Below are 13,661 nucleotides of genomic sequence, written 5' to 3'. Positions count from 1 at the left end.
CATAAAGTATTTTATTACTTATATTTATAAATAAATATTGTACTTTTAAATATTATGGGAACTGATTTATTGTAGCTCTGTGTTTGTAGGAAAATGGTAACATTAACTTGTGCATCTGCTAACATATGATTTACCCAGCTATTTCTATACATGTCTGAATTATGAAATTGTGAATGAGAGTAAAAAAGCTGTCAGGGTAATCTATAAAAAATGCATTATTTGTGCAAAAAAAGTTATAAATTATAAAAAAAGTTCAAAAGTAGTTTTCCCTTTTATAATCAAATAGTCCATTATGTATAATTATACCTTTTATATAAACCTTTTATTTTAAAAACATTGCATCAGTCATATTCACTCCAGCCGACTGTATACACAAAGCATACAGGACGAGAAAACATGCCGAAAAATACTGACATGCTGTCTGTATTTGCTGATTTGCATCTGACACATTCAAAACAAGCCATTTACTGTAAGTGAAACTAAATGTAAACCACACTGACGATGGACTGCTGTTAGATGGATGATATATCTACATATAGAGACTGTGTGTGGTGTGAGAGAGAGCGTGCGCGTGCGTGTGAGTGAGTGTGCGTGTGTGCGTGCGTGCGTGCGTGTGTGTGTGTTTTAACACTAAAGCCTCTCAGGTTCCACCTCCATCATATGTCAGGTTCTAGTTCAGTATCTTACCTGGAAACGCTGTGATACCTGTAACTCACCTGACCGCTCACTGACAAACAGCAGCTGAAGGAAAATGCAGTAGATCAGGGACTTCATGGGGAATTCAAGTTCAGGAACGTCTTCACAAAATAAAAAAAAAGTTTCTTTTGAGAGTAACAATAGAAAAGAAAAAATCACAAATATGATGTATGTTTAATATCTTGATTGTTTCTGTTAGATAGCAGTGAAACCCAGTGGAAAGCAAATATATTTTTGCTTTAGTCTTCTGCTTCTCAGATTTCTTTTAAGATCTCTCAGAGTTTCAGAAGATACAATAGCTCAAACTGTGCTTGGATTTGCCAAGATATTGAAGCATGCAATCAATGTCAGAGATCTTAATATAAACCCAAACATTTTCCTTTAAATTCTTCCAAGAGATGAACCATTAAATGATCTGAGCTTCTAAACACATTCATTTTATATGTGACCTATGGTTTGATTTGTTTGTTTTTCCCCAGGAATTTTAGGGAAAAAAACATGAGACAAAGCTGAAACTTAAATGAAACATTACTCAGAACTCGATTAGAGTCTCCTTAGCTATATTCATTTAACATACAGTATATTTGTGTGTGTGTATAGTTAATAAAAGCAATCACAATGATTATGATATAATTATAATTAATAATAATTATTATTTTATATTAAATATTAGTAGTAGTGTATTTTTATAACGAGCTATAAAATTGTATATATGCATGTTATAAAATAAACAACTTTTTTGTCTTTTGCAGTGTTCGATACTTTTTAGTTTGATTGGGTAAGTTGGTAAGTATTTATTTAATATGTTTATTTTGTATATTTATTATTATTATTATTATTACACTTAATGTGATGATGTGAGTAATACATTTGTACATAAGCATGTTATGTAATTTCACAAAGTCATATTTTTAACTAACTTTTATATTTGTTTGTTACCTTAAAAGCTATCTTTAATTACAATTTAATTAAACATTCCCACAAGCTATTTTGTGCTTATATTTTGTTCTGAAGAAAATACTCATCTTTAGAAGCCACCTAACGGTAGAATTCGAAAATGGCAGCCGTGAGCACGTTTGTTTAAATATTTCAAGTATCACCAGTTTCCTTCAAGCTGTTTATCAGATTCTCCAGGAGCAGATGAACCAACCAGTCTGTACACATAACATCATTAACATTTTTCTTGCCTGTAAATACTTGTCATCTGGATCTTCCGGTCTCAGTTGAGAAACACCGCAGTGAAGGAGAGCAGCGTTACATCTGTGTCTGATCCTTCGTCGTTTTGTCCTGGCACTCGAACATCATGTCTTACACGGCCGGGTCTTACATGGCCAAACCCTACGCGGACAAAACCTACGGCGACAGTGTGTACACAGGATATCCGGATGAGAAGTCGGCGAAAGAGGTGTACGATGAGCAGGTGAAGCACGAGAAGAGAAAGAGACAGGAATCTATCTGCTGCGAGGTGGTTGCGCTGATCATCGGCTTCTTCGGACTGATCGGCGTCGCCTCCGTCACAGGCCTCCCGATGTGGAAGGTCACCGCGTTCATCGAGGAGAACATCATCGTGATGGAGACGCGTTGGGAGGGATTGTGGATGAACTGCTACCGGCAAGCCAACATCCGTATGCAATGCAAAGTCTACGATTCTCTGCTGTTTCTCCCGGCCGACCTCCAGGCCGCCAGGGGTCTCATGTGCTCCTCCGTCGCTTTGACCACCTTCGCCTGCATCTTGTCGGCCGTAGGCATGCGCTGCACCCGTCTGGTAGACTCCCGTCCCAAAACCAAGCACATTGTTTTGGTGAGCGGAGGGTGTTTGTTTTTGGCTGGCTGCTTGACCACCATCATTCCCGTGTCTTGGACGGCTCATGTGATCATCCAGGACTTCTACAACCCGTTGTTAATCGACGCCCAACGTAGAGAGCTTGGAGAGGCTTTGTACATCGGATGGGTCACTTCAGCTTTGCTTTTCTGTGCCGGGGTGATTCTGCTCTGTCGACATGCACCACGGACCCAGGATAAAGAGAACATGGCTGCTGTTCTTTATCGGGCCGGATCGGCTCCGTATAACTACTCCTACAGGTCCGGATATGGATACCAGCCTGCATACGGATACCAGCCCGGGTATAACTATCAACCGGCCTATTCTCCTGTCCCGACAGTTTATAACCCTTCAAGATACTGAGACACACAACATCTTCTATAGAGACTCCAAAAAAGAAGTTGAGTTGGGAACAATCTGCATTAGGATTCAGAAGAAAGCAGGACGGATGGAGCCTCATTTGATTAAATGTGACTGTATATGTGAATATTAGTTTTTACATACTTGATTTGAATGCATTTCCTTCTTTTCTAAAAGTTTGTAATTTGCACAGAAATAATATGCAATATGTGCTAAAATTAAGAACACCAACATGTGGGATATTTCCACACAGCATTTAACTGTGTATCCATGACTTAATGTTGACTCTGTCATATGATTGTTTGTTTTCCACTCTGTCCATTTTTAAAGCATTGGTTTGATTGTAATTGTATTAAATAAATATGTGAAAAGAACTGTGGATGTACTAGTTCCTGGTCTGTATGACCTGATGACATTATTTTGTTGTTTTTCTTAGCCCAGTGTTGGCGGAACCGGTCGAACCAGTCGAGGTGGTTTTCCAGTGTATGTTTCTCTTCTGTTGCTCCATAAGCTCTAAGCATCACACCCCTAATGCAAATTCACCAGCAGACATGAGCGACACTGACTGTGTGTTTGTGTGACCAAAAGAGACGTGTATGTGATTTAAGATGTAACTGGAAAAAGTCAACGCAGCAAAACAATGTTATGATCCAAATTCTTAACTGCGCTCGCTGATGAAAATGAATAAAATATCACAGTTACTGTCAGCCATCTTATAGAAAACCTAACCGAAACTTGATTTTGTATACTGTCTGAAGAAAATGCTTAATAGTGCAAAGTTTGCTAGATTGTTGCTAGATGTTCTGAGTGGTTTTTATCATGTTGTTATGTTATTGCTAGGGTGTTCTGCATAGCAACATTCTAAAAACACTCAGCATTAAATGGAATTGCAAAAATACACAAATGTTGCTAAGATGTTGCTATGCAGCTGCTAAGGTGGTTTGAGCAGTTACTATGTAGCTGTTAAGACACTGGAAACCTCATAGGAGCATGCTAAAAACCGCTCAGAACCCCTTAGCAGCTGCATAGCAACACCCTAACAACCGCACAGTAACATTAAAAAAAGTAGAACCCCTTTGCAGCTGCATAGCAACACCTTAGCAACCACATAGTAACATTCAAAAAAAAATTTAAACCCCTTTGCAGCTGCATAGCAACATTCTAAAAACTACTCAGAACCCCTTAGCAGCTGCATAGCAACACCCTAGTAACCACATAGTAACATTCTATAAAGCACTCAAAACCCCTAAGCAGTTGCATAGCAACCTCATAGTAACGTTCTAAAAAAAAATGTTAGAACCCCTTTGCAGCTGCACAGCAACATTCTAAAAACTACTCAGAACCCCTAAGTAGCTGCATAGCAACACCCTAGTAACCACATAGCAATATTCTATAAAGCTCTCAAAACTCCTAAGCAGCTGCATAGCAACACCTTAGCAACCTCATAGTAACAATCTAAAAAAAAAACATTTAGAACCCCTTTTGCAGCTGCACAGCAACATTCTAAAAACTACTCAGAACCTCTTAGTAGCTGCATAGCAACACCCTAGTAACCGCATAGTAACACCCTACCAACCACTTAAGCCCCGTTCACACCAAGAACGATAACTATAAAGATAACGATATTAGCGTCCACACCAGCGAACGATATCGTTTGTTTATTATAAGCGCATGCTCGTCTGCCACTTTAAATTCTCGAGCTCGTTGCAGCAGGATGGATTCTGATTGGCTGTCAATTTTTTTTATCGTTCATCAGCCGGAGAAAAATCGTTTTGAAAGTGATTCCAACGATATCGTTTCTCTTTGTCTTTATCGTTATCTTTATAGTTATCGTCCTTGGTGTGAACGGGCCTTTAGTAGCATGCTAAAAAGCACTCAGCATCAAATGGAACTACAATAATGGTCGACTGTATAAAGGTTGCTAGGGTGTTGCTATGCAGCTGCAAAGGGGTTCTGAATGTTTTGTTTTTAGAATGTTACTTTCCAGTTGCTAGGGTGTTGCTATGCAGCTGCTAAGGAGTTCTAAATGTTTTTTTTAGAATGTTACTATACGGTTGCTTATGCTCTGAGTGGTACTTAGCATGTTGCTATGTGGTTGCTTTCTGTGGTTCCCTCAGAACTCCCTAGCATCCGTGTAGCAACATGCTAGAAACCACTCAGCATCAAACAGAATTTTAAAAGTAATGAAATTCCGTTTGCGGTGCAGAAATGACAAACTTTTCACCTTTAACTAAAGGTAAAACATCAACATTAAGCCATCAGCTGACTTCACATATGTTCTTCTGGACATATCAGACAGCAATTTAATGAGCCGCAACACCAGCGGTGTTAAACATTGACAGCAGTCCAGAGCTGTTGTGTGTTTGCCTGTATCTGGCTGTTCAGTAACCCCTTCAGCTGCATTTCCTCACTTAACAGGATCTCTGCCAGAAAACGGTGCCTACTGAGCAAACATCAACACGGCTACGAGCTCCTCCTCCTCCTCCCCCAGTGACACAAAACCAGACACAAACACTCGCAGGGGGGATTTGATTTCATAGCAACCAGCCCCTGCGTTCCCTCCCTTCCCTGAGCGAGAGGGCGGAGGCTGGGAACAGGTGAACACCTATCAGCTCCCATTCCAGCGGGATGCAAAACCTCACAGTCGAAACCAGTCCTCACTCTTCAGGCTCCTGGAATCATGGCGAGCGGCGCCCTGGAGATCGTGGGAATGTGCGTGAGCCTGATCGGACTCATCGGGGCGGCGGCCAGCACCGGGATGCCAATGTGGCGGGTGACGGCGTTCATTGGGGAGAACATCATTGTGATGGAGACCCGCTACGAGGGCTTGTGGATGAACTGCTTCCGGCAGGCCAACATTCGGATGCAGTGTAAGGTGTACGACTCTTTGCTGGCGCTGTCTCCGGACCTCCAGGCCGCTCGGGGGCTCATGTGCTGCTCCGTGGCTTTGACCGGGCTGGGTTTACTAATCTCCATTGCCGGGATGAGGTGCACGGCGTGCATCCAAGGGAACGACCGCGCCAAGCGGATGGTTCTGATCATCGCTGGCTGCATGATCCTAGCGGGCTGCCTCTGCTGCCTCATCCCCGTCTCCTGGACCGGACACGCCATCATCCAGGACTTCTACAACCCCTTGCTCATCGACGCCCAGCGCAGGGAACTCGGGGAAGCGTTGTACATCGGTTGGGTGTCTTCCGCCTTCTTATTCGCCGGTGGGTGCATATTCACCTGCTGCAGCGGCCCCCTGGACAAGGGCCCGGATCCGAGGTACATGTACACCAGGAACGCGCCCTATGTGGCCTATCAGCCGCAACCCGTGGCCTACCACCCTCAGCCGCGCTCGGTGTACAGTCACCCGTCCGGGCCACCGTCGTTCATTGAGCAGTCATACCAACCGTCTAGACAACAGTCGTTCATTCAGCCTTCCAGACAGCAGTCGTTCATACAACCGTCCCGACATCCGTCCGCCCGCAGCGCCGTGGCTTATCTCTGAAATCCAGCTGGACGTTTTACAGGCTTGTGTGTTTGCGTTTGTGTGTGTGTGAGAGAGATGAAAAGGACGACCAAAAGTTAAAAAAAAAAAAAATTTGGAAAACTTTTTTTTTAATGTAAGTTAGTCGTACATTTCATTTTTTTCCCCTTGTTTTATTCTTGGGAATGTTTTTGGCTACATTTAGATGTTATTTCTACTCATATCTATGCAGGAGCAGATGACAGATGAAAAGGACTTCTAACCAAAGCTTTTTTTTTTACACAAGATAAAAAATACTATTTGGAAATATTGAAACGGTTTTAAACGTAACAAACTTGGGCCTGCATTTAATTTTTTACTGTTTCATGCTTAGGAATGTTTTTGAATACCATTTCTACTTTGGCTTTTTAAATGTCTAAGTTGGTGCAAATGAAAGATGGAAAGGATGAACTTCTAACGAGAGATGTTACGAAAAGAAAATTTGAAAAAAAACTATGTAACAAATTTAGGCCTACATTTAATATTTTTCATTTTATTTCTTGGGAATGTTTTTGACAGAATTTAAATATAGTTTCAATGGCATTTTTTAAATATGTAAGTAAGAGAACTGTCTGTGACTGAGATGAAGAATTGTTTAAAAAAAATTTTTTTTGTTTTATATGATTCATTGTAAAGTACAGATCATACCTCAGGATGTTGTAAAGTATGTTACTTGAGGTATTTTTGTATTATCTGAAAGCTGCATGTTTAAAATAGAAACAAGGAAATAAGTGTTTAATATTCAGATATTATGTTTTTTTATGTAAATATCAAAGCACAATACAATGATTTAACTCAATAAACTAGTAAAACATATCCTTAATGATAAGATATTTGCTATTCCTCCTCATATCTTTCTGCATGTACAGGTGGTTTTAAAAGATTGTGTTCTGGTTTCTGCTGTGTATTTGCACAGTAATAGTTCTCAGAAGAAATCTGTTCATCTCTATGCTTCAGAGGACATGCTTTCTCAAAAAGTCACGGGGTCTGAGTTACAGGCAGGTGCTGAATTTGGTGGTTTAGTTTAGCTCAGTGCGTTCAAGATCTTTATGCCCTGCAGCTTCAAATAAACAAAGCCGCAGTGAAACGTAAGACGACTATTGTCTTGAGCGTCTCTGACACACCCAGAGAATGAGTCACACAAGAGCTGCTTGTGAGTATAGTAGTGCTACAACAGAACCAGGAAACGGATCAGAACTATCTGCTATTCAGCTGTGAAAACTGAGAAATACACACCCACACATGAAAACTGAACAAGCAGCTTTAAAGTTTTAACTGCATACTTTTGGAAAGACTAAGGTGTGAGACCCGTTTCACTGGGAGCTGCTATAACTAGACCGAGTGCATCATTTTTTTTAATCCGATGAAACATAGCATATTGAATAAAAATAATTATATAAATAAATCTTTGCCTTATGCAGCAAGTGCAAAATTGGTGAACTTTGCTGTGAAGCATTTTAAGGAATCGCAGCCAATTGTTTTTTAGTATTATTTATACTGTTATAGTACTTGTTCATATTTTGAACTAGCTTTATTTTTTATTTTCAGTTTTGTTTTAGTAATCTTATGTGCTTTTGTCATTTTTATTATTTTTTATTTATTATCATATTTATTTCTATTTAGCTTACATTTATTTTATTTCAGTTTTAGTAACGTTAGTACTTCAGCTTAAACTTATATTATTTCAGATAGTTCCATTATTTCTAATATCCATTTAAGTTTCATCTTTCATCTTACAGTATATTTATATTTTATTTCAATTAACAAAAAATATTTTTAATGGTTTTAGTTAACAACAGCAATACTGTCATAGGCTTCAATGTAAAATAAATATAGGCAGCAACTTGTCTGATGAGATTCTTTCATTGTCGTCCTTCATGAAGAATGCAATCCCAGAATGCACTGTGATGAGCTCATTGAAGTCGAAGAAAAAATGATAAATGCATTTGCATTTGATTTAATACCAAACAATACTGGTAAAACATAGTTGAGTAATTAAAAATGTAATTTTTAAACAAATACAGAGTATATGCACACTGTATTTTTATGATTAGTAGGGTCTTGCATTATTAGCTTAGCAATATTCTAAGCATAGAACAATTGTGTCCTATTTCATTGATATTTCTCTGAAGCAAAAAGTTGCTGAGTGTTTTAAATCCCTCACTTATGTGGTTCAGTTTCAGTGAGGATGCTTCTTTTTTAAAAGTTAGCTACCTGAGTGGGTAGTAAACAGCAAGACAGCTCACTAGGTTTTAAAACAGAGGTATTACGTAATATGCACTGTGGTGGACTCAGTTCAGGTTGCTAATGCAAAATATGTGGGTCATCACCAGGCAGAAGTGACCCAGAATATTACTGAAGTCATTGGTAAAGCTAAACTACACCTTGTGCTTTGGATCAAATGTATGCATGATAAATGACAATAATGACAGTAAAAACAGATAATGCTTTTAGCAGCAACCAAACATAGCTAACAAAACTGTAGGTTGCTGCCTACTCAGTGACAGACTTTCCATTTTATTTTTAATTTAAGAGAGGAAGCGGCCATATTTGTTCGAGTGGCTTCCGGTGTCATTCGCTTCCATTTATTTATGCGGCTTGATATTGTAAACTGGTATTTCTTATCATATGATTTTAATTTATCATCGTAATTATAAGCACACTGGTTTACAGCACAAATAGCCAAGTTTTACCGTTTACTGCACTTTGTTATTCTTCTAGTTATCTATAGCGCCTAATGAATCTTCACATAAAATAGCTTACTTCTTCGTTGCCTAATAAGGTGGATAAAGGACACTCGTTTCAGCTTCCAAAGCGCTAGTTAAACATCCCTGACAGAACTAACTTACCTGTAACCAGATTGGCGCAGCGGCTCCCTCTAGTGTTGAAGAGAATTTTATAACTTTGTGAGTCAAGGTCATCTGTTCATTTGAGAGTGTGTTTGTTTATGTGAGAGAGACCTTGCCAGCATATATGACCACTGGTCAGTAAACACACCATCAGCATCTCCACTTACCCTCATCAGCCTCAACCAATTAGAATACGGCTATGCCACTTTCCCATAACAAAGAGAGTAAGTTTATCATTATCCTTAAACTGTTGAAGCATATAATACCACACTCTCTCTACACTGCCCTATTTAATCTGGGAACAACATTTACTACATCTAACACACCTGTGTTTGGCTAACAGACTCGAGACCTCAAGATTTGGACATTAAATCGCTGCCCAACAGGATTATCCTTGTTCAGAACAGGGTGAGTGGATTCATTCGTTTGTTCAGGGTAGTTTGCCGTCATCTGAGGAGACGTTCATTCAGGACATGTTCTTCAGAAGAAAAAAAAAACCCTAGGTAGAGTACAACTGAATTAAACATTTGATTAAGAACCAAATTGAGCATAATTTTATGCAAATGAAAGTGAGCCTGTTAAAGGAAAAGGTGAATTCTGTTTAACGCCCCCTTCAGCTGGTGGCGCCCTAGGCGACCGCCTAGCTCGCCTATGCCTGGAACGGCCCTGGGTCAAGAGGTCAAAGAGACCCTGTTAGTAGAGGCAATAACTACACCATCATGAGGCTGAAAGCATCTTTATCTATACAAAAGTAGCCATACCAATCACAATTAACAATGGTAATATTGTGAAATATTATTGCAATCGTAAAATAACCATTGTCTATATTAAATTTATTGTAAAATGTAATTTATTCCTGTGATCAAAGCTGAATATTCAGCATCATTACTCCAGTCTTCAGTGTCATGTGATCTTCAGAAATCATTCTAATATGCTGATTTGCTGCTCAAGAAACATTTCTGATTATTATCAATGCTGAAAATAGTTGTGCTGCTTCATATTTGTATGGGAATCATGATACATTTTCAAAGAAACAGCATTTATTTAAAAACAAATATTTTGCGACATGATTAAAGTCTTTACTGTAACTTTTGATCAATTTAATGCATCCATGCTGAATAAAAACATTAATTTACTAAAAATCATTACAATATATGCAATGCAATGGAATGTTTCTAAAATTGATACTGGAACACTAAAGCAAAAAGATACAGAGCAAGCAAAAGATATCTTAGAGCAAATGTTGTGACTATTGCACAGTACTGTAAATCCCAAATATTTTTATATAGTCTATTTATTATTATAGTAGATATTTTGGCAGTGGCTCTTAAAAGTGTAAAACTCCCTTAATGCTGTTTGCATTTAAAAGCATTTGTCTGGTGCTGTTAAAAGCTTGACAGATTAAAGGGAAGAAGCGTCTTGTGCCAAAGACCCCTCATGTATATTTCGAAACCAAATATGTCTGTTTCTCTGCTTTTAGGAAAACTGATGACATAGTCAAAAGCGTGCAAGTCTGAGGTCAATGATGGTTCAGGGCAAGTGTGAGCTCATGGCCCTGTGTCTGGGCATCATCGGTCTGATCGGCGCGGTGGCTGTCACGGGCCTTCCCATGTGGAAAGTGACGGCGTTCATCGGTGAGAACATCATCGTGATGGAGACGCGCTGGGAGGGTCTGTGGATGACGTGCTTCAGACAGGCCAACATCCACATGCAGTGCAAAGTCTACGACTCTCTGCTGTTCCTGCCGCCGGACCTGCAGGCGGCCCGCGGGTTGACGTGTTGCGCTCTGGCGCTGTCTGGAGTCGGGCTGCTTGTGTCTCTCGTAGGCCTCCGTTGCACGTTGTGTCTCAGGGATCAACCGCGGGCCAAAAGCCTCATTGCAATGGCTGCGGGGGTGATGCAGATTTTAGCATCCGTTTGCGTAATCACCCCGGTCTCTTGGACGGCCCACACCATCATTAGAGACTTCTACAACCCTCTACTGATTGACGCCCAGCGCAGGGAACTAGGAGAGGCGCTGTATATCGGTTGGGTAACTAGTGCTTTTCTGTTGGCCTCTGGAATTATATTTCTCTGTCGTCGTGTTGATCCAAAATCAGGCTCATTTCATGCTCGTCCACCAGCTAACAAACCCATTTTAAACCGCCTCCAGACCTTTAACTCTATAAGACACCAGCCTTTGGTCCAGAGCAACAGTCTTTCCATTCAACAGCCTTCGCCGTCCGTGTTCAGCTACGCCATTACGCCCTCTAGTGGTCAACATTCACCCTACAGTATGCAGGCCATGGCCACAGGGTCTTTAGTGTACAGTCAGAACGGTCAGAATCCGAACTATTATGGCCAAAATGTGATGCAGTACGTACCCAGGAACACATATTACCCGCGTCAGCTTTCCACACACTTTAAAGGAAGCAACGGCAGCGATCCGTACACTTCATACGCCACCGGATCCACGTTTCATCCTGTGCCGCAGAATCCGCTCTTCGTAGGGTACAACTACTCCAGGGTGCAGTCGCACAGCTCGGACAGTAGCTCTGGATTGCGTATATAAGTGTTTTTTATTTATTTATTAAAAAACAAATATGCTCAAAAAGTTTTGTGGGGATATGAAGGTCTTCACGGCAGTGGTTCTCAACCTTTTTCAGCCCAAAGCCCCCCATTGTCAAAGACAATATTTTAAAATTGTATAATTAATATTCTCCTCTCTTTTAAATTTTTTTTTTCAGCCAAAGAGAGTGGTAGTATATCAAAATAATTACATAATTATAAAGAATTTGGCTATATTCCACAATTCCAGAAGTTTCAATAACTCAGTGTTCTTTTATTCTCACTTTTTTATTACCAATTAATTTACATGACTTTTTAGTCACTTGTGATTGTTTAATTAATTTTTTTTTACTCAAAAATAGTAATTTCTCAGCAACTTCTACCCAATAAAATATTTTAGAGCTTGATATAACTACAAAAATATGTATATTAATTAAAAAAAATCAATGTTTTTTTTTTTAAAGATTTTATTAAATTTCATTACATTTCCAGGTCTAGAAATCCTTTTTTTTTTTTCTTCATATCAGGTTTTCCATGAATTCTTTCATACCCAAGGCTTGGATCTTAAATAAAAATGGCAGATTAAAATGAAAGCTTACATCTTGATTTTTTTTTTTTAACTGTTGCAGTTTGTTTTTAGATTAAGTTTAGATTATTGTTTAAGATATCTTGTGCAGTGCTTGGAAGTCTAGTTTAATTTTGTAGAGTAGCCTATTACACAAACATTTTATTAATTATTTTGAAAGAGAGACTAAGAGCAATATACAGTATGCAATGCATGCAACATCTAAATCACAAATTGTTAATTTTATTAAAGTACACATTTTGCTAATGCTTTATTTTTTTCATATGGTTCTTAAAAGTGGGAAATGGATTTATATTTTTGCTCTTTTCAACATCATTTGAGAACAGAAGCTATTGAAGGCAGCTCCAGAGTCTCCGGTGTTTGTCCTATGAGCTAAAATGTCAGCATGCAGGTGGAATACAGGGCGTCCCTCACCGGATGAGCAGCTGTCATTCAATGTCAATACTAACGTAAACCACTCGTACTCCAGGTAAAACTGTTAACGGATCCCGAGCTGGAGTCGTGAACTCAATGCTACTGTTGTTTGTTATGCCAGCTGCATTCAGCCCTCATAAACAACCTCTGTTTCACATTGGGGCATGTGGACAGCAAACACTGAATCAGCATACGGCACATCAAACTGGTGGAGTATATTTGCTGGCTGTTAAGAAGCGGTGTGTTATTCTCTAAATAAACAGCTGTGAGTTTGTCCTGGAGCTGAGAACATGACAATATTTGAAGAGATGTCATGTGAATCTCCCATCATTCTCTGTTTTTGGCCAACAGAGGACTAAAATCATACTGCATCATTATGTACTTTTTTGTATTGCACCTTACAAATGTGGAGATTATGCACTGTTTTCCAAGTCTTTGCTGTTTCTATCAAATGTGGCTTTGAGAGAGAATATGTATTAAATAGAGAAGATCGGGGTTAGTTGTCACAAGGGATATTTCAGTTTCTAATGTGATTTTTGTGTGTGTGTGTTTCATTGTTTCTTTGTTTAATCTTCCTGAAATAGGCTCTTATTGACTTTCAAAAACAATGTTACCACTTGCCCTGACCTCCTCTACTTATATGATAATTAACGAGTAGATGGCCTTAAAGGGATGGTTCACATTCGTTTGGTCCTCATTGACTCGCATAGTGTTTTTTTCCCATCATACTATGGAAGTCAATGGTATGGAAGCCCTTTTCTGCCACTGAATAAAAAATAAAAAAAGGTTATTGCGACTTTTTATCTCACAATTCGGACTTTTTTTCACAGAATTGCGTGATATAAACTCACAATTGCGAGTTATAAAGTCAGAATT

The 13,661-nt window shown here is 39.2% G+C and overlaps 3 protein-coding genes across 4 annotated transcripts; all 3 read left to right on the top strand.

Annotated features, from left to right (window-relative positions):
- The first annotated feature begins 1,923 nt into the window (after positions 1 to 1,923).
- LOC107722269 (claudin-4-like) lies at positions 1,924 to 6,596 on the top strand. 2 transcript variants are annotated; one of them, XR_001637794.1, is made up of 2 exons: positions 1,924 to 3,242; positions 6,586 to 6,596. XR_001637794.1 is itself a non-coding variant. In XM_016530548.1 (1 exon), the coding sequence occupies exon 1, from the start codon at positions 2,000 to 2,002 to the stop codon at positions 2,879 to 2,881; it is 882 nt and encodes a 293-aa protein (XP_016386034.1). In that variant the 5' UTR covers positions 1,924 to 1,999; the 3' UTR covers positions 2,882 to 3,248. The 2 variants fall into 2 exon arrangements, 1 of the variants encoding a protein (XP_016386034.1); XM_016530548.1 differs by lacking the exon at positions 6,586 to 6,596 and having other exon boundaries at positions 1,924 to 3,248.
- On the top strand, positions 5,490 to 6,380 carry LOC107722270 (claudin-8-like). The gene has a single exon (XM_016530550.1). The coding sequence runs from the start codon at positions 5,559 to 5,561 to the stop codon at positions 6,369 to 6,371; it is 813 nt and encodes a 270-aa protein (XP_016386036.1). The 5' UTR covers positions 5,490 to 5,558; the 3' UTR covers positions 6,372 to 6,380.
- A 4,167-nt stretch (positions 6,597 to 10,763) lies between the features above and the next one.
- On the top strand, positions 10,764 to 11,789 carry cldn8.3 (claudin 8.3). Its single transcript, XM_016530547.1, has one exon. It carries the CDS (start codon positions 10,764 to 10,766, stop codon positions 11,787 to 11,789), a length of 1,026 nt encoding a protein of 341 aa, XP_016386033.1.
- Positions 11,790 to 13,661: the final 1,872 nt, after the last annotated feature.

Source organism: Sinocyclocheilus rhinocerous, unplaced genomic scaffold (genome assembly GCF_001515625.1).
Source record: "Sinocyclocheilus rhinocerous isolate Xijiao unplaced genomic scaffold, SAMN03320098_v1.1 scaffold2589, whole genome shotgun sequence".
Taxonomy (NCBI): Eukaryota; Metazoa; Chordata; class Actinopteri; order Cypriniformes; family Cyprinidae; genus Sinocyclocheilus; species Sinocyclocheilus rhinocerous.
This window is presented reverse-complemented; position numbering and strand designations above follow the sequence as displayed.

Coding starts and splice junctions, on each gene's coding strand:
- LOC107722270 (XM_016530550.1), top strand. CDS start 5,559: ATGGCGAGCGGCGCCCTGGAGATCGTGGGAATGTGCGTGAGCCTGATC.
- cldn8.3 (XM_016530547.1), top strand. CDS start 10,764: ATGGTTCAGGGCAAGTGTGAGCTCATGGCCCTGTGTCTGGGCATCATC.
- LOC107722269 (XM_016530548.1), top strand. CDS start 2,000: ATGTCTTACACGGCCGGGTCTTACATGGCCAAACCCTACGCGGACAAA.